Below are 20,631 nucleotides of genomic sequence, written 5' to 3'. Positions count from 1 at the left end.
GTTCTAACACGATCGGATTAATGTGTTGCCTTTCAAGCCCAGTCTTATTCGACAAAGTTCACCGTGATAAATAACACGTTCTTGCTGAACAACAAACTAAAAAGCGGTATATGAAAAGACTCACAAACATAGGATCATGGAATAAAATATATAATTAAAACTTGTAATGAGCAAAGATCTCATAACAAGGCAAACAATTGAAATGTCTCATTGAAACACTTCTCAACTGCTGACAATCTAAGAATCTACTTGTATAAAGAAAAAAATCTAACAAAATTGTGCATCACTTGAAACCCAAGGAAGAAAAAAAAAAGGTTTCCTTCTACCAGTTCATTTATTACAGCATTACTTACTTGTCGTAGTAGAAGCGAAATCCCACCCTTGTCCTTCACTACTCAGACACATGTTTTCGGAGAAAAGAATCACATTGAACGCAGTAAATATGTTGATCATTCGGATTTCTTTGTATGGTCATAAGTCTTGCCACCACTGATGTTACAAACCGGGCCTTCTTTAGGCAAAAGCGGTAATAGCTCGTGATGGACTTCGAGATCTTTAATGAGAATCTTTTGCCCAGCGTCCAACTCGCTCAAGTCAACTTCGATGAATGGTGGGATGAGATCTGCGGGACAAAGATACTTTACGGTCCTCCTGATGGTATTCAAACGAGAACCTGCCATTTTGTTTTTTGTAGACTCGTCAATTAACTTGCAGACTATACCAAAGGTTAAAAATAAAATAAAAATACTAAAAAATTCATCTGAAACAGACAAGTTCCGACAAATAACTAAAATGCTATGTAGAACAATGAAGTATAAAATAGCAGGCTCTTGTAACACTGATTCTCTATATCAGTGAGGTAATTTCAGTCAAAGTGACTTCTTCTATTACACATTGCACCAAGCCAAATAAACAGATACCTGATTTATCACATGGAAAAGCAACATGGTAGGAAGAATGGTCATGACGATTTTTGAGAGCCATGACCATATGTAAAAAGATAAATAAAATAACACTTAAAAAATCTCTCTTGATCTACAACAATTTCACCTTAGGCTGTACTGCGGTTCGAACACATTCAGCTTAGAATAAAGCGAAACAACAAGTCACTGCAAGAACATGAGCATCGAATGTTTTAGAGCAATAGATTAAGTATGAGATTAAGTAGGGTTGACCTTTCTTCAACCCGGGGGAAACGTCCTCCCCTCTGAATACTATGGGAATATCGACCTTCAACAAAGCATGTGAAGGTGCCCTAATGAAGGTCACATTAGTCGGCGTCTGATTTGTTGGATGGAAGTGAAGCTGAACAGAGAAATTGAAAAAATAAAGAGCAAAATTCAGTAACGGCAATTTTAAACTAGTAATCACAAAGATCATTCGGAAAAAAAAATGAGGAGAGGATATAACTAGTATATCACCTTATTCAGTTTATTCATTTCACTCCTCTATAGAGCAAAGAAAAGCTACAATCTAACACAAGCTTGTTATGAGTACTGAAAGTGTAGGATATGTAACACTCTCATTTCTAACAAAGTACAAGCTACAAAAGAAAATCCCACATTGACGCTTTTACCCGCCCAATCTAAACAGAACAGGGAACCAAAATTTCTTACTTGGATATCTACGAATTCTGTATTTAAAAACCGCGTTCTCTTATTCGAACTATCCAATCACTGTAAATGTAAATATACCCAAAAAACAGCTGTAGTTCTACAATGCAATATACTTTGGCTGAAACAACAAAGAAACATCAAAAGAACAAATAAATCTCATACTTTATTTCAACCAAATGGATGACAGAGCTTTGGAAAGCTTTCGAGTTCCTTACTACCTCAAAACCGAACGATACTAAATGAATCAATGAATCAGAAATGTCACAAGTTGCAAATCTAAGACAGCTGATTTCTCATAACGTTTGCCTAAGCACAATCAATCAGTAACTTTCCTAATAGCGTTTCCAATCTACGACTACCAATAACAATCAGCAAGTAATTCCACCAATGGCAAATCCAACACTACCAATTTCTCATCTCAACCAATAACTCCACTAATAGCTTTCAACCTCAACCCTACCAATCCTCACATCCTCTAAACAAAACACACAACAAAATTCATAAATGTCAATGGAAGCTTCGAATCAGAGCGTCGCAGAGTTCGATTACCAGGCGAGGAAGGACTCGGACGTCCTCGATGAGCTCCGAATCAGGCTCAGAACTGGATCGGACTTGGAGCTGAAATAGGCGTGAGAGAAAGGAGGCGCGGCCGTACGCGGCGACGAGGTTCCGCATCTGGTTCGCCTTGATGGAGATCAACCTCTTATGACCTCCGTGCTCTCCGTCCTCCTGAGAGAACACGATGCTCGGAACTCGGTGTTCTTTCCGAGCCCTCGCCGCCGCGTACTTGCCGGATTCGCCCCGCGGCAACGCCTCTATCACCTTCAGCGCCGTCGCCGGAGACGCCTCAGGAACCACTGTCTCGGCGACGGCGGTGGCTGCCGCCGAGGAATACGGTCGGAGGCGGAGGAGGGAGCGCGAGAGGGACATGGTCGTCGGTGAGAGAAGAGTCAGAAGAGTGACTGGGCTAGTGTTGATACGAGGGGTTTAGGAGGGCTTTTTAGTTTTTAACATCTCTTGTTAAAATTGAAAAATACATACATTTCTTTTTTAAACTTGAAACAAAAATGAAGAAAATTAAACTTATTATTGATAAATAAGATCTTAGTTTTGTAAGTGTAATTATAAATAAAAAAATTAACAAATTATTATAATTAGTATATAAAAAAATGTCCCAAATTGTTTTTTGGGGGGTGCATATTAGTGGCTGAAATCTAGTAATTTCATGTCTATGTTTTTAATTCATTGTTAGTTTTTTTTGGGTGATCCGTAACAACCCGGTGAAATTCCATAAAAGAAAAAATTGACAAAATTTCATAGAAAACAAAGCGATTGTTCTGAAATTTTGTCGTATCTATATAAAAATGGAACCCCATAGCCAATCCTCCGCAATTTTTCTATAATTTTCTATAAATAGGGATAGTCATCGATCATGAATAACTAACTATATGGATTTCTTTTTATAAAGACACGGCAATTAAGCTAGAAAATAAAGAATCTAAATACAAAATGCACTACATTTCATCTCTTGTTGGACAAAGTATCCCCAACATTATTCTTTTGAAATATATACATATATTGTTTCATTTGTTTTTGCGCTTGCATCATTTTTCTAAAATCAAAATTATTATTGGCGCGAGCGAGTTCCGGCCTAAATTTCTCTATGATATTACTTATAGAGATATATTCATGTATAATCATATCATTGACAGCCAGAAAAATATTCTCATCAAAATTTAAATTTCTCTATGATTTTTATCCGTATTTACATATCGACAACCAACGTTTCCTCGGCAATTTTAATCCTTCCTAAAAGAAACGCGCTAGGCTATCAATAACATTGTTTTGCTATTAAAACCAAGTCTTTCGGAATTCTTTCGTAGTATAGAAAGCGCGGAACCCATGATCTCACAAACCACGTCGTCTTTAGGCAAAATTCGAGATATTTCGGGAGGGACGTTGAGGTCTCCAACAACAAGTTGTTGCCCCGCGTCTAATTCACTCAAGTCAACTTCGATGAATGGTGGGATGAGATCCGCGGGACACATAAACTCTGCGGTCTTCTTTATGGTCCTCAAAGGACGACCTGCCATTTTCGCAAAGCTTGGTTAATTTAACGTACTCAAAACCATAACTATGTATTACACGAACCTGTCCACTGTAAAAGTGATTTTGGTGTAATGGATTTAAACAAATGGTAGTGACCGAAAATTCATGCAACTAAGCCAAGCAGTTTGAAGAAATATTCTTGATAGTTGTAGCTTAAATAAAATATAGCAAATAGCCATTGAATTATTCAGGTGGCATTTTAGTCCCTAAACTAATAGTATATGCAAAACAATGACGATCAAACTATTAATTTTATTAGGAAGAAAATGAAATTACTAAAATGCTACAAAATCAATCATTTGAGGACATTACTCATAAAATTGGTTTTAAGACAAAAAAAACACACATAATAATTCAACAACTATTCACGGTGAAAAAAAAATATTTTTTACCTTACCAAATACGAAACTTTGACATCATAGGGTAAGGAAAAATGACAAGGCAATGCATATTGTTGCAAGAAAGCATAACCGTGGAGAAATAGATTAAGCTTAAAGATGAATAAGAGTTTCACCTTTCTTCAACCCGGGGCTAACGTCCTTTCCTTTGTATACTAAAGGAATATGGACCTTCAACCAAGCATCTGAAGGTGCGTTAATGAAGCTTATGTTTATCGGCGTCTCCTTTTCTGGGTTAAAGTGAGCCTGCACAAATTAATTATAAGAAAGAAAAGAGCAAGCAAACCTTAGGAAGAAAAACTTCTTTGTAACAAGGAGAGCAAGTACTTTATCACATTCATTCCAATTTCATTTCACGCTCCTCCTTAATGGTTTGGAAGACCAGACTTAATCTAGAAAGAATAAAAAAAAAAAACGGACCAAACCATTTCAGACCGGTTTGGACTGTTTGTAATCATTCTAACGAATTTTATAAACAGTTTACGAAATTACAATTATCTGAAACCTTGACAAAATATGCTCAATTAAAAAGTTCAACTTAATTTGAAAGGTTTACACACTTAAAAATTAAAAAGAGATTAAATAAATGGAACTTGTTCGGTGTGGTTTGTACCTTTGTTTGCAATACTTGAAACCAGACCTACCATTTTCCGGTTTTCTACACTCTTAACAGAGAAGTTTGTTTTCAATACATTATACTCGACACAGTTGTTTTCCGGTTTTCTACACAATTCTATTTATACAACAGAGAAGAACAACCAATCTAACACAGGCCTGTTTAGAGCAATAAAACATTGGCTATTTAAAATTCCCATTTCTTTCGCAAGTAGAAACTACAGAAGTAATGAAAACTATAGACCCTATAAGGACGACCGAATCTAAAGAGAACCAAGATTTCTAAAAGCCATATCTGCAGAAACACAGAAAAATACAGAAGTTGCGAATTTATAAAAGCCATATCAGCACCAAATACACCAGTGTATTATCAATCAATCAAACAACCAGTAATTTCACAAGTTGCATATCAAAGTCCGCCAATTTTTCATGTCCTACAACTAAGAACAGTTGGTCCGTAACTCCACTAGAAGCTTTCAATCTAACATTACCAGAATTTATACATCCGCAACAAAAGCACAGAAAATGTATCCATGGAATCACATATATATAATAACAAACAAATCAAAATCAATCAGAGAGTAATTTCACATATAATAACAAAAAAAGCAATAAAAAGTTCATGTTTCAATGAAAATACGAATCAAAGCGTGGTGGTACCATACGAGGAAGGACTCGGACGTCCGCGATGAGGTCGGCATCTTGCCGGAATTCCGATTGGATATGGAGGCGGAATAGGCGGGAGAGGAATGAGCTCTGTCCGTACTCGGCGACGAGCTTCCGAATTTGGCTCTCCTGAACGGATATCAGCCGATTTTTAGCGCCGTTTTTCCCGGACTGACGCTGCAACACGACGCTCGGCACACGACCGGCTTTTCGCTCTCTCGCGGCCGATCTATCGCCGGAGCCTTCCCGCGGAACTGCCAATATTGCCGCTTCTGGAACCGTCGTCTCTGCCGCGGAAGCGACGGAGTATTGCCGGAAGCGGCGAAGAGAACGAGAGAGATACATGTGGTTGGTGTTTGGCGTTGGTGAATGGTGAGAAACTTTTGGGAAATTGAAGATTATTTGCATTCGCGATTCCTGAAATTATGAGTAAACTTGAATTTTGACATTATTAGTCTCTTTTTTTTTTCTTTTCTTTTTTGAGTAACAGTCCCTGTTACATTGTTGAAATTTAAAGTTTAAGCATTTTAGTTAAATAATTTGATAAAAGTATAGAATACATCTCTGATTGAAATTTAAACAGTATTATTTTCAGTATTGTGTTTAGACAAACTACGCTTTAGGACTAAAATTATTTTTGGTTTTGATCGTTTAAAATTAATCGAAGAGATGGACTGATTTAAGCCTTTGTTAATCGATAAAATATATTATATGAGTGCAACTTGTTATTTTACATAAATTTGGTTATGTATGATAGCATGAAATTTGGGATTATAAAAGGTAAAATTTGTATTTTTTTCACTTTTGAACAAATAACTCTAAAGACAAATATATATATATATATATATATATATATATGTATAAAATAAAAATAAAAATAAAATTAAAAATCAGTGATTATCACCGCGACTGCACACTTATCACATGCCTTAAAAATAAGTTGCGATCTAAAATTTGGTATCACCTATTTTCAATGCAATTTTTTTGGATCAAAGATTGTAATACGTGGCAAAGAGATTTGTCACATGCGTTGTTTAAGATCATCAGTGTTGTTTTATTGAGGACCGTGATGAAAAGGGAAAGACCCGAAGTGCCACGATCGCTAAAGAGCCATTGGGATCCCAACGTGCGAGACGGTTCGTTTCCATCGGTCGCGAGAAGACCATGGGAAAAGAGGCGATTAGACCCGAAGTGCCACAACCTCTAAAGAATTTTAGGAAAGGCAGATTTGACATAATTTTTTTTCTCTAGATTGAGAGAGAGGGAGAGATTTGACATACTTTTTTTCAAGTTTTTAATAACTTACCTCAGTGTGATGTTTGAGCGAGTATTTATAAGGTCTTTGAGGATTGGAAGGTGTCTTGGACACGCACAGATGAGTAGTGGCTTTGATAAGGTGGCTTCGAGGATGTGGCTCTCCAAAAAGTGGCTTTCAAGACTCTCAAGACAGTAGCTTCTATTACGTCGTTTCGCTCTTAGAGATGTCGTTTTTCACAATCGTATAACATACATCAATTCAAAAAGTTAGCAGTAAAAATTATAATCTAGTGATAAAACTTGAGAAAATCTCTCAAAAAATCACATATTAGCTTAAAAGTTGTCTAACTTGATAATGGTGGAGGGAAAAAAAAAACGCTTCTGCAAAGCGATTAAAGGATATATTTGTCTGAAAATAGCACATATACTCTTAAATTACTTTATGATCCCAAATTCCCAATATCATAGCTTTACGCATATTCAACCAAAATTCTCTTAATTCATTATCCAGAGAAGGTATATACAATTACGCACACGAACGAACGAGTAAGAGATTATCTTTTTAAATTTTAGTTCATCATTCAGAACAAACAAAAAAAAAGCTTCTTCATAAAAGTGCAACCAGTGACAACAGATCTTTCAACTTCCAGTTATCCCCTGGCAACATTAACAATGAGAAAAATTGCAAAAAAAAAAAAAAAAAAAACAAGAAAATATCTCATAATTTGCCTGTCGACGCACTCTAAATTATCTTTTTTGTTTTTCAAAGTGCCCTTTTATTAACAAAAGAAAGAGGCACTAGTCACCGATGAAAGATTCGTCACAGGCCACGATTTTTGCACAATCTTTGTCATCATCAAAGAAATGAATAGTAAATAGCTTATAGGAAGTTTCTGATGTCGAGTGTCTTGGGATCCGGAATTTCTTCGCCCTTGAATTCCTCCCTATAAATAATAATATATGAATAACTTCATCAGTTTCATGATCACGCAAGTCACAGTAATCGTTCTTTTAATGTTGACTAAACATTTTTTGGAGAACATAGTCTCTCGAGGGATTGTCCTATTGGATCTCGATCGATTCGATCTCATCCGAAAGAGACTGATAGGTCATATCAGAAAACGGAATATCCACATATCTGAGAGTGTAGTATGAATGAAAACAGAGCAACGAAACTGTACAAATTTAAATTTTGTGCAACAAGAGGGATATATTTACCGTTTAGCTTGAGCTTCCATTGCCTCAAGACAATCCTTCTTCAGCCCCTCAAGTTGCTCTTTGGCCATGTCCAGTTCATCCTCCTCTTCTAGTTTTTTAATATCTGCCGGGCTTATTCCAATCCTGACAAAACAAAGCTTAGATTAATACGAGTGCAGATGCAAATGATACATTTAGGATTAATGTGAAAAATAACCCGTCTCGTTTAAAATTAAATAATTAAAATAACTCGAACAGATCAGCCGGGTATCTAATCAACTGATTCAGTGGATCATCAAATATATAATGTCTCGAGTCATACTTTTTGTAAATCACTTCCTTCTCTGCTTTCATAAGATCCATTCCCTTTTTGTCATCCAACATAAGAGGCTTTTTCAGTTGTTTCTCTACTTTATCCAAGGCTTCAAACATCATAGCCTCAATACCCTGATAATCATCACAACCCTGCCTGCCAAAAATTAAATAGGACATGACCAAGTCAATACACAAAAAATAAACACATTTAAATCCCATGCATCCTCATATCGGAAAGTTCAATCCAATCAGAATGTCTGATGTAATCGAACCCTACAATTTTTAGCATCATAAATTGAATCCTAGATCACACGTGCTTAAACACTCGATTTAAACATCCCTAGATAAATGTAAGAGCTAACCAACAGCCCGTGTGGCTCGCCAGAAAATATTTACTCAAGCCATGGAAACTGAGCATAAGAGCTACTAGAAATGGTAAATAGCATACTTGATCCTTAGATCCTTCTTAGCCAAAAGAACTGATCGCATATCTTTAAGATCTTTTGTTGCATCTGCAACCATTTTCGAACAATATTCAGATAGTGAAGGAATGCCTGCCCTGCAAAAGCAAAATAGTAAGCATGTCAACGAACAATGAAATTATAAAATAAACTGAAAAAAAAATATGGTACAAAAGCAACCGAGTGAAAAAGGTTGAAAAATTTTAAACGATAATAAGTATAGTACATAAGCAATGAACTCACTTCTCCCGCGCCATTCTCATGACTTGAGCATAGCGAGCCACTGCCGCTGGATCATTTGGGTCAATTGTAATCTTTTCTTTCCGAAACACGCTGATTGCCGATTCAAACGTGTTTTTAACATCCATAAAGATGTCCTTCAGCATCTCTTTTTTGACAAACAAACAAAAAATTGTCAGAAGTCGATTAAAAGTTCATACTTTAAGACCATCGGTCCAGTCTTGAACAAATTTTTTTTTTTTCCTTTCCAAATCCCTGGATTTTAACCGGTCTCAAGCAGTTCGGTCCGGTTTCAATATTAAAACATCAGTTTGAGATGAAACCGGACCAATTCCAAATTATAATTTATTTATTTATAAATTGACTTTACGACTGTTAAACATAATAGTTTGAGATGAACATGGTAATTATCATAAACCGACTTCAATTCTAAAAAGACTAAGTTCGAACATTTTGCAGCAACAGCAAGAAACATAACAAATTAATTTCATTCGAGAAGCAAAGATAAAAAAAAAATATAAAATGAAAATGAAAAAGAGTTTTGAACTTACGATCTCCCTTGAGAACAGGGCGACTTGATTGTTTGGCATCGGATTCGGTGGCAAAGAGACGAACGGGAATAGCAACCTCGTGTTGAAGAATGGCTCGCCCGGAATTCAACTACAACATTACGCGAAATTGAATGATCAAATTACAAATGTCAATAATCCACAAACACAACAAAAATACAACAAGGAAAAGGCCTGAATATTTGACGTAACAACTGAGTACATAAAATACATATAATACTTCGTAACATGTACAGATTTGAATTTTCTCTTCTTCTAAAAGTTCATGTTTTGTCTTTCGTAGCATAAACGATTTGTAAGCTCATCTAAGATATATTCAGATTGTAGATTTGAGCAGAGCCTCAAATAGGGCATAACATTCGTATAAGCAGCACAAGAAAAAAAAAACATGGAACCGTTTTGATGAGCACTCGATCAATTATTCTCAATCTTAAAGAACCGCAAAACAAATCATCCTGATAGCAATTCAATCGTCGAAACTCTATATCCAAATAGGTATTTACTTAGATCCACCGAAAGTCACAACCTTCAAACAGGATTTCCAAACAAACTGAATAACGTCGAATCTACGTATCGATGAGATGGTGGAGATAGAATCAAAATCCTAATAATCGATCCTAGAATACGAATCGAGAACACAAACACGACTCGAGCGATTTATAATCTTAAAAAAAAAAAAATTGAAAAGAAAATCCACAAGCGTATGAAGAATCGGAGAGATTGGAATAGTGGGTAACTGAGTTTTTTTTTTTTAAGTATGAGTAACTGAGTTACCAGGTTGATTTTGGACAAGCGACGAAACGCGAACGCCATGATCGTGTAGCTCAATCTACGTTTGATTCAAGGTTAGGGTTTGGTTTAAGAGAAAGTGTGAGAGTATATCAGAGAGAGAGAGAGAGAGAGAGAGATGAGCCGAACGTCGTCGTTTATCTGTTTTGGCAATTATACCCCCTATCATCAAGCAATTTTTTTTTTAATTAAGAAAGTCCTTTATAGTTTTTTTTGTTATTGTCATCAAAACGTGATAACAGATTTTATAGTTATATATAATAACACATCTTTGAATTTTAGTTGGTATATATTGTACAGAGGAGTAAGTTTTTTTTTATATATCTCATTTAAATTGTATAACTAAATGTGTCTAATTAAACAAAAACAAAAATCACCACTTTTTATATATTAAAATTATGGGTCCAACGGTTATATAGCCCGATAGAACTTAATTGCAAAATAGTTATAGTTTGGAAACTATAAGCAAACTAGCTCAAGTAAGATTAATATAGGCTGAATTAAATTTAATTCCAACGAACTATAAGTACAGAATGTAAACTTTATGAAGGCTGAATTAAAATTAATCGAGACAAGATTAAATTTAATGAAAACTTGTACTCTAAATTGGCTATTTTGTTATACCTAATGGAACTATGGCTATTTTGCAAAAATTTGGCTTTTTTCCTCTTCGAGCACACCCTTTAACTTTTATATTTTAGCACAAACAATCCTTGAATTATTACGCGGGTGATAATTTGATCCATAAACTAGTTTTCCAAGCAAAATAATACAAAGTAAGATTATTTTACTTCGATGCATGTGATAAAGGGAACAATTAGTGATTAACTAAGATTATTATGTGTGTACACAAGAGAGACATATGGCTTGGATTTTGTTTGTGACTCTGTAGTCTGTACTCTGTACTATCGAATTCTTCAATTTAAAGTTCTAAACACTTCTATAGGTAATAAACCCAAGGAAAAATGGTATGAAGTAGCCAATTCAAACTATGATTTTTTGCAAAATAGCCACAGTTTCATTAGGTATAGCAAAATAGTCATAGTTTCATTAGGTATAGCAAAATAGCCAATTGAGAGTACATGTTTTCATTAAATTTAATCCTACCTTGATTAATTTTAATTCAGCCATCATAAAGCTTACATTCTGTCTTTATAGTTCGTTGGAATTAAATTTAACCCAGACTAGATTAATCTTACTTGGACTAGTTTGCTTATAGTTGGCAAACTATGACTATTTTGCAAAAACTTAAGTTTTATTGGGCTATATAGCCGCTGGACCCATTCCTAAAATTATCATTCATACATATTGTAAACAAAAAATTTGTATGCCGCCTACTGTTTATGCTCCGGCAGCGATGCCGCCACCGAATTCCGACGAATTTCATCGACATTATAGAGAAATTGCTTTATTTGTCACCAATTTCATAACATTTTCTCACTTTCCACCAAAAGACTAATTTGACCCAAAATGCCACCATCTATGTCAACAATTGTTGACATCTAATAGTGAAGTGCAAAAATAGATGTCAACATTGTTGACATAAAAAGTGGTATTTTGGGCCAAATTAACCTTTTGGTGGAAAGTAAGAAAATGTTATGAAATTTGTGTCAAATGAGGCAATTTCTCTATTATAATATCTACTCTAGCCGTTGAACTAAATCTTTAACAGTGTCCAAATAATACTCTTGTCGAAAACTTCCCGTGTATATTAAATTGTTTAAAAATGGTGATCCAAAATATTAGTCTTTTTTTTTAGATTTAGCGACGAGCGAAAGAGGTGTATAATTAAATATGAAATTCAAAATTAATTTTATGTTATGGTGAGGTTAATGTTAAAGTTGATTATGTGTGAGTAAGGTCAAAAGTCTCTCAACATATCTATAACATAGATAATAAAAAGAATTTTTGTTCCCATTTTCATCCAGAGTCCGCCACGTGTCTTCGCCAGACGACGACACGTAGCGTCTTTTAGTTTTTACTTTCATTTATTTTTCTCACTCTCTCTCTCTCTCTCTCTCTCTCTCTCTCTCTCTCTCTCTCTCTCTCTCTCTCTCTCTCTCTCTCTCTCTCTTCGTATATTCAACTGGTACCATAAATAAATGTTGAACCTCTACCAGAGTTCACAATATGAGGCGACAAGTGTACGAATGTTGACCATAAATTAGGCCGTACCTCGTTAGATAACCATAAACGAGCTCGAGCCGATTGTGCGCTTATCATTGTAAGAAGCTAAATGTATCAGTCTGTTATGTTTGATCTCATCCTCTCAAGGTCCAGTTCAATTGAACCGTAACAGCTTATAATTTCACAAATTATATTTATGAACTTTTAAAAATAAAAATAAAAACGCAATACATTAACTCTAAAATTTCACTTTTCTGGTGGTTAGCGTGAGCACACATAGACTATTTCAATTTACTGCAGGAAAAAGATTTGCATCGGAAAATGAAATTGTTACGAAAATTGATGTTTTTTTTTTTAACTTTTCGCCCATATCGTCTTTGCCTGTGTTTCCTTAAAATAGAACATTCAACGTCATCTTAAACCTTGATTTAATCACATGTTTAGTATTTCATGTATACGTACCAAGCAGGTTTCTAGGAATACAAAATATAAAAGCAATGTTTAAGTGCATTTTGTTCATAATTTAATTTAAGTGTTTGGTATAGATACAAAGTTGAAGTCTACATTTCTGCTGCAAAGGATTTACCACATCCACAAGTTTGTGTAGCATTTGGGTTCTTGAATGAGAAACCACCACCAATAAGCGCATCACTATAATCCAATTGCATACCAAATACAAACAGAAGGCTCTTTGGATCACAAACTGCAAAAAACAAAAAAAAAAAGAAGAGAAAAGAAAAATAGCTCAAGAGACTCCGTAATTGTGATCACACATACATACTAGAAGAATTCATGTGGGTAAGTTAAATGTCAATTTCTCAATCGAAAAAAATTAAAAAATGTTCAACCAAGCAACACTATTGAACTGGAAAGAGTGAGAGAATTTAATGACATTATTTCATTCTTTCCTATAAACCCGAAAAGTTGTGGAATTCAACGTGCTCGAATTAGAAGAGAGAAAATAAATGAAAGATTCCTTAATTCACTGTAGACTACTATTATACCATTTTAGCTCTCCCCTTGATGAAAATGGGAATCATTAAATTCTCCAAAAAAAAAAAACTGTCAGGAGAATATATTTTGTCGTTGCGATATGAAAAGGCACTACCGGCCTCGACAGCGATTGTGGGCCCCCACATAAGTTGACCAAGCCTCTTTAAATTTACCGTAATCACGCCCTATTAGTCTTTTCCTCTCTCTTTGTTTCCCCTTTTCATATCCTTCAGACAGACACCAAAACCGAAACCTAAGATTAGTCTTTTATTCCATGGCACTGCTGTATATCGTATTGTTCCTGCCCCTTCTCATTGTCGTACTTCTACTTCATTCCATACCGGCCGTCCAGTTCTTCATACCCTCGACTGCCCTCGTGGTCGCTCTGTTTCTACGGCGCACGCTGTCGCTTCTCCTAATTTCTGGGAAGATCTTGGAAAAGATCGTATATCTCACGATAATCTTCTTCCTGTTTCTCCAGATATTGACGATCTTCGCAAAAGTTCCGTGGATTATGGTGCAGCAAGTATAAATTAATGATTCATAATGAGCACAAGTATTCATCAAGAATCTTCCATTGCTTCATGGTATTAAATTGCTAGTTAGGCGTCCTCATCTTGAAGATAGCATAATAAGGGATAAATCTTACGCTCTCCATTCCAGTTTGTATCGATAAAGGATGCCCAATCGTCAACTTCCCATCAATCTTTGTGTCTGAAACTCGTGTTTTCTTAGTTTTTCTATTTTAATTGGACCCAATTGCAACAGACTTTGGGTCAAGAACGTTTAGCTTTGAGTCATGAAAAAATCTATATAGACTCAGCTTGAACTTCTTGGTTTTCTAATGCCAATATTCGGGTTAAAGCTAAATCCAAAAAGTTCAACAGATATAATAAACCCACGAAAAAATGAAAGTTTGACTCAAGCATCACTACGGGCAAACTTTAACATGCTAATTCCAGTATCCAAGCAGAGTCTAAATGTGTATTGAAATGATTTACGTGCGATGTAAAATAGAAATAAGAGAGGACGTACCGATCACGAAACCATCGTATTCGATGAGAGAGTCGTCGGGTCTCTCGTTTTCTCTCTTCTCGAACTCCATAGTATATGACATACCTGAGCACCCGCCTTGCTTGACTCCGATTCTCAGGCGTAGATCCTCATTCCGTTCGGATCTCATTTTATTCAAATGCTTTAACGCATCATCGGTCAGAGAAATCGCAGGAGCGATTTCCTCGGACTTAGGTGTGGCTGAGACATTGTAAAAAAAGCTCGATAAATGAATGCTGACCAGCTATGTTTAGACTAATCATCTTATAATCCGTATTCGAATATTGATACTATAATCTCAATTCGGTTTTCATTAATTTCTGGAAAAATCTACATCCAATTCAACCTCTGACACTCAATATAAACCAAGATAATTACACAACATGTAATCAATTTTAGCCAAGAGAATTTATAGAGCATGTAATATAATTCAACTAATATTTATCAACAAAACTTTCTTATCAGCAAAGAATTAACATAAAAATATATTCGCTTTTATATATAAATGATCAATCCATATTTCATACGCGATATCATAAACTAGTATATCTGCATACACTCGTTTACGTATGCGATGAATTTGAAGTACGATTCAAGCATAGGTATTGAATATCTAAATTAAATACACATCGCAATAAATACAAGGGAAGTCCGAAGAAAACCTGGAATCGAGACTGATCGAATCGAAATAGCTCTGGCTCTCTTAGGGTTGAGTTTTGGCTGCGAAATACGAAGGTTAAAGGAAACAGAGCTACGAGAAAGAGAACTAGAAGAAGAAAAGTTTAGGGTTTTGTGAAAGCGAAGAGCAGAAGAGCACTGAGCCGAAATTGCAGAGAACGCCATCGATTGAAACTCTCGCTTCTCTCTCTCTCTCTCTCTCTCTCTCTAATAAGAACGGAATATTTAGTAATTAGTCCTCTAATTTGTAAGGAAAACAATGTTAACTTGTAAATTGTTATTTAATTGTAGGAAAAATATTAACAAAATCTCTCGATTTCGTGATTTATATCTCAATTTTAAAAATATCAAACATATTTCTCCATTTTAATATAAATGAAATATATTACTCCTATAAATACGTTATATTCCAAATTCACTTTTCATTTATTTTTTTACAAAAACTAATTTGAATTTCCCAAAATACCCTTAATAAAATAAATATTTATATAATGTTTTATTTTAAAAAAACCAAAACTTCTCTCTATAAATAAAAATTGTTAACTTTTCTAAAGAAATTTTTTAATTTAACCATTTTTATATAAAATAAAAAATTATTTCATTTAGGATATTTTGGGGAGTTCAAATTTTTTTAACGAAAATGATGATATTTGCAATATATCACATTTTTAGGTATCATTTATATTAAACTAAAAGAATATGGTGAAATGTTGTAACTAACCAAGTTTGCTATTTTTATTGGGAGAATATCTCAAGTTTCATTTTATTAAGCAAATAACTCATATATTCGGCTCAGACCATAATGCCCTCACTTCCTTCGCAAATATGTTAATTTAATTAACGTCTGGAGTGAGTTAGGTTAATTAATTAACTTTTTGGTTGAATATTAGTTTAAGTTCTGATTTTTTTGTGGGTAAAGTTAATTTACTAAATGATTGAATTAGGAATTAAGTTAATTAATTGAATACTTTGAATATCAATGGACTTAAGTTCTTATTTTTGTAAATTTTTTGTGAATTTCAAATCATTCACGAATCAGTTAATTAATTAACCTAATTCACTCCAGTACGTTAATTAAATTAACCTATTCGCGAATTTACAGTGAATCGACAAAATCAGAGATTTTTCTTTCTCTTCTTCTTTTTCTGCGGCAAGGATTCGTCGAGGCCTCCGTCGAACCGGTTATGCGAGAAATCCAATCTTTGGACTCGTCGGAATCTCGCCGGTGAAACGGTTATGCGAGAAATCCAGTCTTTGGACTCGCCGGAGCTTATAGATCCCGGAGCATGAAGGCGTGGCGGCGGCGGATGTGGTGGAGAAATCATCGTCGGAGACGTTTGGGGCGACGGTGAGAGGGAAGGAGTTAGGGTTAAGGTATGTTGTGGATGATAGGGTTAGTTTATGTAGTCTATTAAAGTTGAGCTATTTACTTAATAAAATGAAACATGGGCTAGTCCCTTAATATTGTTGAGCCAATTTGGCTATTATTCAAAATAGCCCAATAATATGTATGATATTTTTTAAAACTAAGAGTATAAAATCGCGTATTTGATTGAACAGAATGGATATTGTTGATGTTTTCCCTTAATTTAATTATATCACATTTTTTTTTAATTACAACTGTCATGTTGATTACAAAAGCCGAAAAAAAAATCGAATATACTTTAAAAAAAATCAACTTATTGATTTGGAAGTATTTATGGAGAGAAAAAAAAAAAACAAATTCAACATATGCGAATCAACGTTTTTTTTTTTTTTAATAAGCATTTCTGATCATAAAACCAATTGATTTTGTTTTCAAATGAAAAAAGTTTCGTTTATAAACAAACAACCAGTATTGCATAAAATCGAGTGAGCCTGTGCTCGCCTTGTTATAATTGTCTGAAATTTTTAAAACTAAATAGTACCATAATTTTTGAAAAATTTCACTGCACCAAACTAGTTCAAAAAAATACGGTTTCGGTGCAAATTTTTTTGACACGGTTCGATATTGTTTTTCTTTTTTGCCGTACCAAACGGTTTTAGACTGTTTCTTTCAAAACAGACCGTTTGAATCATTGGCCGTTGAATTACTCGATATCATTCATAAAATTGACCATTATATATACTGTTTTTATAGTTGGAGAGAATACAAAATTTTGATATTAGAGGATGAATTTAACGTAATTTTATAAAATAGTAGGGGATTTCGTAATTATAGAGAATATAAGGACAAAAACAGTATTTCATATAATTAAAGTGCAAGAATCAAAATTGGTAAGATTTAATCGGGAACATCTTAACCGTTGAAAATATTATATTTCTTGGCTATAATGAGGTTCACAATATTATTTTTCTCTGGCTGAAAAAAGGTTCACTTGTAGTTTTCCGACGTGTAATTGTCCCTCTATATTTACATACTGAATATAAATTGAGGCAAACAAATATATATTTTATTTGAAACTAGCAGTTAACGTGTGTTGTTGTTCTTTCTTGTTCTCCCCAAAAGAATTAAACTAGTGATCATAACACAACATAACGTTACTTTTAATGCAAAAAAAAAAAAAAAAAAAAAAAAAAAGAAGTGTATTTCATTTTTTTTTTATTCCTTTAAAGTTTAAATTGCGTTTGTTGTATAATACGATACGATTACAAACTAGTACCCTTACATAAAAGCCTTGTAAGAAAAAATAACATTACTTTTGGCTTATTTTCAACAACAAAAAAATCTAAAAAAATTGCATATTATTTTAAACTAACAAATCGAATTTACCATCTATCACGATGGATTATATTATTGTACAAACAAGAGATTAAATAAATACAAACATTAGAATGAACATTATACTAAATGTTTCACAAAGAATTATTAAATTATATAGATTTTTTTCTTTATTTTTCGCTAAATAAGTCAATTTAGCATGCACAGCCTCCACTTTGTTCTTCTTCGGAGACGGATTCTGATATACCTTGGAAATAACTGCAAAATTTTACGGACCTAAATAAATAAACTAGAAAACCAAGATGGACAAACTGAATAGTGATAAACACATAAATAAAATAAAACAATTAACTAGTACAGTCCTAGTTCTACAAGGCTAAAAGGGTAGTTCAATACTTTTTAATGTATTATGTTAAGGGTATTTTTTTGGGGGTATATGAAACCCCGATAAATATTATGATCATGTTTATTAGCTCAACATCATAGTAAGAGAGCTAGAAAATAAAAGTTAATAAAATTGGATTAGAAAAAACATACATGTCATGTTGATGCTCATTGGTTAGTGCAATCTTCGCGGCACATAGAAATGCAACATCGACGTTGTAATCTTCTTTCGCCGATGTCTCAAAGTACGGAATGTTTCCCTTTGAAGCACACCATTCCAAAGCTCTTTTCTCGGAGATCTACATGCGAGGATATGAACTTTCGAGCTCACTTAAAATTGGTAAAATATTTGAGAAAATGTATAAAAAAGGATGTTTTTAGTTTTAGAATTCATACCATTCGACTATGGCCACCATCGACGTCGACTTTGTTTCCAAGCAACACAAAAGGAAATACCTCAGTGTCTGATGGATCTGCCTATAAGTTGACGATACATATCGACAAATTGCAAGACAACATAAATCAACATTCGATCTAGAAAGTCTTATTTACCATCATAACTAATTTGATAATGCAAAATATTATAATTTATAATTCATAATCGATGTCTACAAACATCGTATATAGACAGGAGTAGTGCCATAAATCAAATTCCAAATATCGATACTAATTTTTTTTTAAGGATAAACGTTAAAAGAAAAAATTGTTTTAGAAGGGGTTCAAGCTAAATTTAAAAGAAGTTTAACAAAAAAATAAATATGCTAAAATATTAAATTACCTGTTTGAGAAACTCTTCGTGCCAATTATTGAGTGTCTCAAACGACCTAACGACATTAACATCATACACAATAACGCAACAATCTGCGCCTCTGTAAAATGCAGAGCCGAGACTTTGGAATCTCTCTTGTCCAGCGGTGTCCCATATCTATAAATTGAAATAATAATAGAAATAAATTATCATTTTTTTTAGGGAAAATTATCATTTATTGAGGTGGCAAATGTTCACAAATAGTTAATTTAAAGCAACAATATTTGAGATATTTAGATAGAGAAATAAATCCTAATTCTCACTTACTTGCAAAGTCACCAACTTGTCGTCAATATGTAGTTCTTTTGTCATAAAATCAGCACCAATCGTTGGCTTAAACTGCGGGTTATACTTCTTATAAACATATCTGATCGACTCATTTAAGGATCAACACTAAATAACAAAACAATGGTCGTTTAATACAATAAATAAATAAGTAAAAAAATGAAAAAAAAAATGATTTTTTTTTTTCATGTTGAAGACTTAATTTCTCAGTTGGTAAATGATATTTTTTTAAAATAAAATAATAAATTATACCCATTAATAGAATTTGTAGAGAGTCATTCTCTCATATAAGCCATAGCCAATTCTCCAATCTCGTTGAATTTTGTCTTTAATAATGATTGTATATATTATATACACATTAATGTATAATAATAAAAAAATACAACTTAGAGAATATTGAAAAAAAAAAAACAGCTTAGGGACATAATAAGGGTATATACTATGTGCAATCATTGTGGGAAGTCCTCGACTTACCATTCCCTTGAATAATAATAAATAAATAAAAAAGTACTCCATATTCCTTACATTAATTAATAATAATAATACCTATATTATTATTGTATATCAGTCCTTATCTCTTCTGGGAAATATATCAACATCATCATAATAGATATGCATGTGGAAGTGACTATATCACTTGTTGTGCACCAATTTTCCAGTTTCAGTTTGACACCACAATTATATATACTAAAAACTATTGAAATGTAAAATGTATATACTATTACCGCTGCAAAGGATACTGGTTCATCAAAGACGTCTTTCCCACCCTGAAGAAAGAAAGAAAGAAAGTCAATTAAATGAAGTGTAACAAGAAAATGGTCTTGATTATTTTAAATGATGATACAACGTTCAAACACAATAAATGCTACAACTTTAAAATATTCGTAAATAAATAAAGAAAATAAAAAATAAAATAAAAAAGACTTACCCACTATCTCCAAGGACGATGACCTTAAGAAGAGATCTTCTTTTCATTGAAATATCCATATTAATGAAGATAACAAATTATATATATATATATAAAAATATATGTAGAGAAGATCTGAGAGGGAGAGAGAGAGCGAGAAGAGAAAGAGATTTGTTTAGAGATGTCACTACTGATATTCTAAACCCAAAGCTTTTTTTTTTCCCTTTTCCAAACAAATATCACAATGAAGAAGAAGAAGAAGAAGAAGAAGAAGAAGAAGAAGAAGCGGCTAGGGACATTTCAATGTGACTCTTCCTTGATACATATAATTTTTTTCTTTTTTGATTGATCACGTAAATTTATTGCTTTATAACTTTCTTTTTTTCGTTGGTTGTGAATCTGTGATTAGATGATGCGAAATTGAAAGAAAGTATGCATGTGAGTTTCTCTCTGCCAACCAGAA

The 20,631-nt window shown here is 33.7% G+C and overlaps 5 protein-coding genes across 5 annotated transcripts; all 5 read right to left on the bottom strand.

The window, feature by feature from the left end:
• Window positions 1-137: 137 nt before the first annotated feature.
• LOC149399304 (uncharacterized) lies at window positions 138-2,610 on the bottom strand. Its single transcript, XM_089612426.1, has 3 exons — window positions 2,166-2,610; window positions 1,176-1,305; window positions 138-673 (listed from the first exon to the last, which is right to left on the bottom strand). The coding sequence occupies exons 1-3, from the start codon at window positions 2,544-2,546 to the stop codon at window positions 450-452; spliced, it is 735 nt and encodes a 244-aa protein (XP_089468552.1). The 5' UTR covers window positions 2,547-2,610; the 3' UTR covers window positions 138-449.
• Window positions 2,611-3,060: 450 nt separating this feature from the next.
• LOC149399303 (uncharacterized) lies at window positions 3,061-5,876 on the bottom strand. The gene is made up of 3 exons (XM_089612961.1): window positions 5,399-5,876; window positions 4,240-4,369; window positions 3,061-3,702 (listed from the first exon to the last, which is right to left on the bottom strand). Exons 1-3 carry the CDS (start codon window positions 5,810-5,812, stop codon window positions 3,440-3,442), a joined length of 807 nt encoding a protein of 268 aa, XP_089469087.1. The 5' UTR covers window positions 5,813-5,876; the 3' UTR covers window positions 3,061-3,439.
• A 1,326-nt stretch (window positions 5,877-7,202) lies between these two features.
• MGP1 (MALE GAMETOPHYTE DEFECTIVE 1) lies at window positions 7,203-10,395 on the bottom strand. Its single transcript, XM_089613150.1, has 7 exons — window positions 10,218-10,395; window positions 9,426-9,534; window positions 8,878-9,022; window positions 8,622-8,732; window positions 8,181-8,327; window positions 7,880-8,002; window positions 7,203-7,605 (listed from the first exon to the last, which is right to left on the bottom strand). The coding sequence occupies exons 1-7, from the start codon at window positions 10,254-10,256 to the stop codon at window positions 7,542-7,544; spliced, it is 738 nt and encodes a 245-aa protein (XP_089469276.1). The 5' UTR covers window positions 10,257-10,395; the 3' UTR covers window positions 7,203-7,541.
• A 2,368-nt stretch (window positions 10,396-12,763) lies between these two features.
• Window positions 12,764-15,309, bottom strand: CPISCA (chloroplast-localized ISCA-like protein). Its single transcript, XM_089610275.1, has 3 exons — window positions 15,068-15,309; window positions 14,388-14,606; window positions 12,764-13,062 (listed from the first exon to the last, which is right to left on the bottom strand). The coding sequence occupies exons 1-3, from the start codon at window positions 15,246-15,248 to the stop codon at window positions 12,920-12,922; spliced, it is 543 nt and encodes a 180-aa protein (XP_089466401.1). The 5' UTR covers window positions 15,249-15,309; the 3' UTR covers window positions 12,764-12,919.
• A 2,462-nt stretch (window positions 15,310-17,771) lies between these two features.
• LOC149399300 (ras-related protein Rab7-like) lies at window positions 17,772-20,295 on the bottom strand. Its single transcript, XM_089611711.1, has 7 exons — window positions 20,190-20,295; window positions 20,002-20,028; window positions 19,244-19,343; window positions 18,947-19,093; window positions 18,565-18,645; window positions 18,322-18,467; window positions 17,772-18,042 (listed from the first exon to the last, which is right to left on the bottom strand). The coding sequence occupies exons 1-7, from the start codon at window positions 20,246-20,248 to the stop codon at window positions 17,979-17,981; spliced, it is 624 nt and encodes a 207-aa protein (XP_089467837.1). The 5' UTR covers window positions 20,249-20,295; the 3' UTR covers window positions 17,772-17,978.
• Window positions 20,296-20,631: the final 336 nt, after the last annotated feature.

Source organism: Urtica dioica, chromosome 4, assembly GCF_054948205.1.
Source record: "Urtica dioica subsp. dioica isolate 48M chromosome 4, U.dioica_male_clone48M_v1_H2, whole genome shotgun sequence".
Lineage (NCBI taxonomy): Eukaryota > Viridiplantae > Streptophyta > Magnoliopsida > Rosales > Urticaceae > Urtica > Urtica dioica.
This window is presented reverse-complemented; position numbering and strand designations above follow the sequence as displayed.

Excerpts from the sequence above, each read along its gene's own strand:
- LOC149399304 (XM_089612426.1), bottom strand. The coding sequence starts at position 2,546 with ATGTCCCTCTCGCGCTCCCTCCTCCGCCTCCGACCGTATTCCTCGGCG. Across the intron at positions 1,306-2,165 it reads TCCGAGTCCTTCCTCGCCTG|CTTCACTTCCATCCAACAAA; the intron begins GTAATCGAACTC and ends TTCTCTGTTCAG. Across the intron at positions 674-1,175 it reads TTCCCCCGGGTTGAAGAAAG|GTTCTCGTTTGAATACCATC; the intron begins GTCAACCCTACT and ends ACAAAATGGCAG.
- LOC149399303 (XM_089612961.1), bottom strand. The coding sequence starts at position 5,812 with ATGCAAATAATCTTCAATTTCCCAAAAGTTTCTCACCATTCACCAACG. Across the intron at positions 4,370-5,398 it reads TCCGAGTCCTTCCTCGTATG|GCTCACTTTAACCCAGAAAA; the intron begins GTACCACCACGC and ends TAATTTGTGCAG. Across the intron at positions 3,703-4,239 it reads TAGCCCCGGGTTGAAGAAAG|GTCGTCCTTTGAGGACCATA; the intron begins GTGAAACTCTTA and ends CGAAAATGGCAG.
- MGP1 (XM_089613150.1), bottom strand. The coding sequence starts at position 10,256 with ATGGCGTTCGCGTTTCGTCGCTTGTCCAAAATCAACCTG. Across the intron at positions 9,535-10,217 it reads GCTTGTCCAAAATCAACCTG|TTGAATTCCGGGCGAGCCAT; the intron begins GTAACTCAGTTA and ends GTAATGTTGTAG. Across the intron at positions 8,003-8,180 it reads AAGGAAGTGATTTACAAAAA|GATTGGAATAAGCCCGGCAG; the intron begins GTATGACTCGAG and ends TTGTTTTGTCAG.
- CPISCA (XM_089610275.1), bottom strand. The coding sequence starts at position 15,248 with ATGGCGTTCTCTGCAATTTCGGCTCAGTGCTCTTCTGCTCTTCGCTTT. Across the intron at positions 14,607-15,067 it reads TCGATCAGTCTCGATTCCAG|CCACACCTAAGTCCGAGGAA; the intron begins GTTTTCTTCGGA and ends ACAATGTCTCAG. Across the intron at positions 13,063-14,387 it reads ATACGATGGTTTCGTGATCG|TTTGTGATCCAAAGAGCCTT; the intron begins GTACGTCCTCTC and ends TGTTTTTTGCAG.
- LOC149399300 (XM_089611711.1), bottom strand. The coding sequence starts at position 20,248 with ATGGATATTTCAATGAAAAGAAGATCTCTTCTTAAGGTCATCGTCCTT. Across the intron at positions 20,029-20,189 it reads ATCGTCCTTGGAGATAGTGG|GGTGGGAAAGACGTCTTTGA; the intron begins GTAAGTCTTTTT and ends TTCTTTCTTCAG. Across the intron at positions 19,344-20,001 it reads AAGACGTCTTTGATGAACCA|ATATGTTTATAAGAAGTATA; the intron begins GTATCCTTTGCA and ends TGAGTCGATCAG.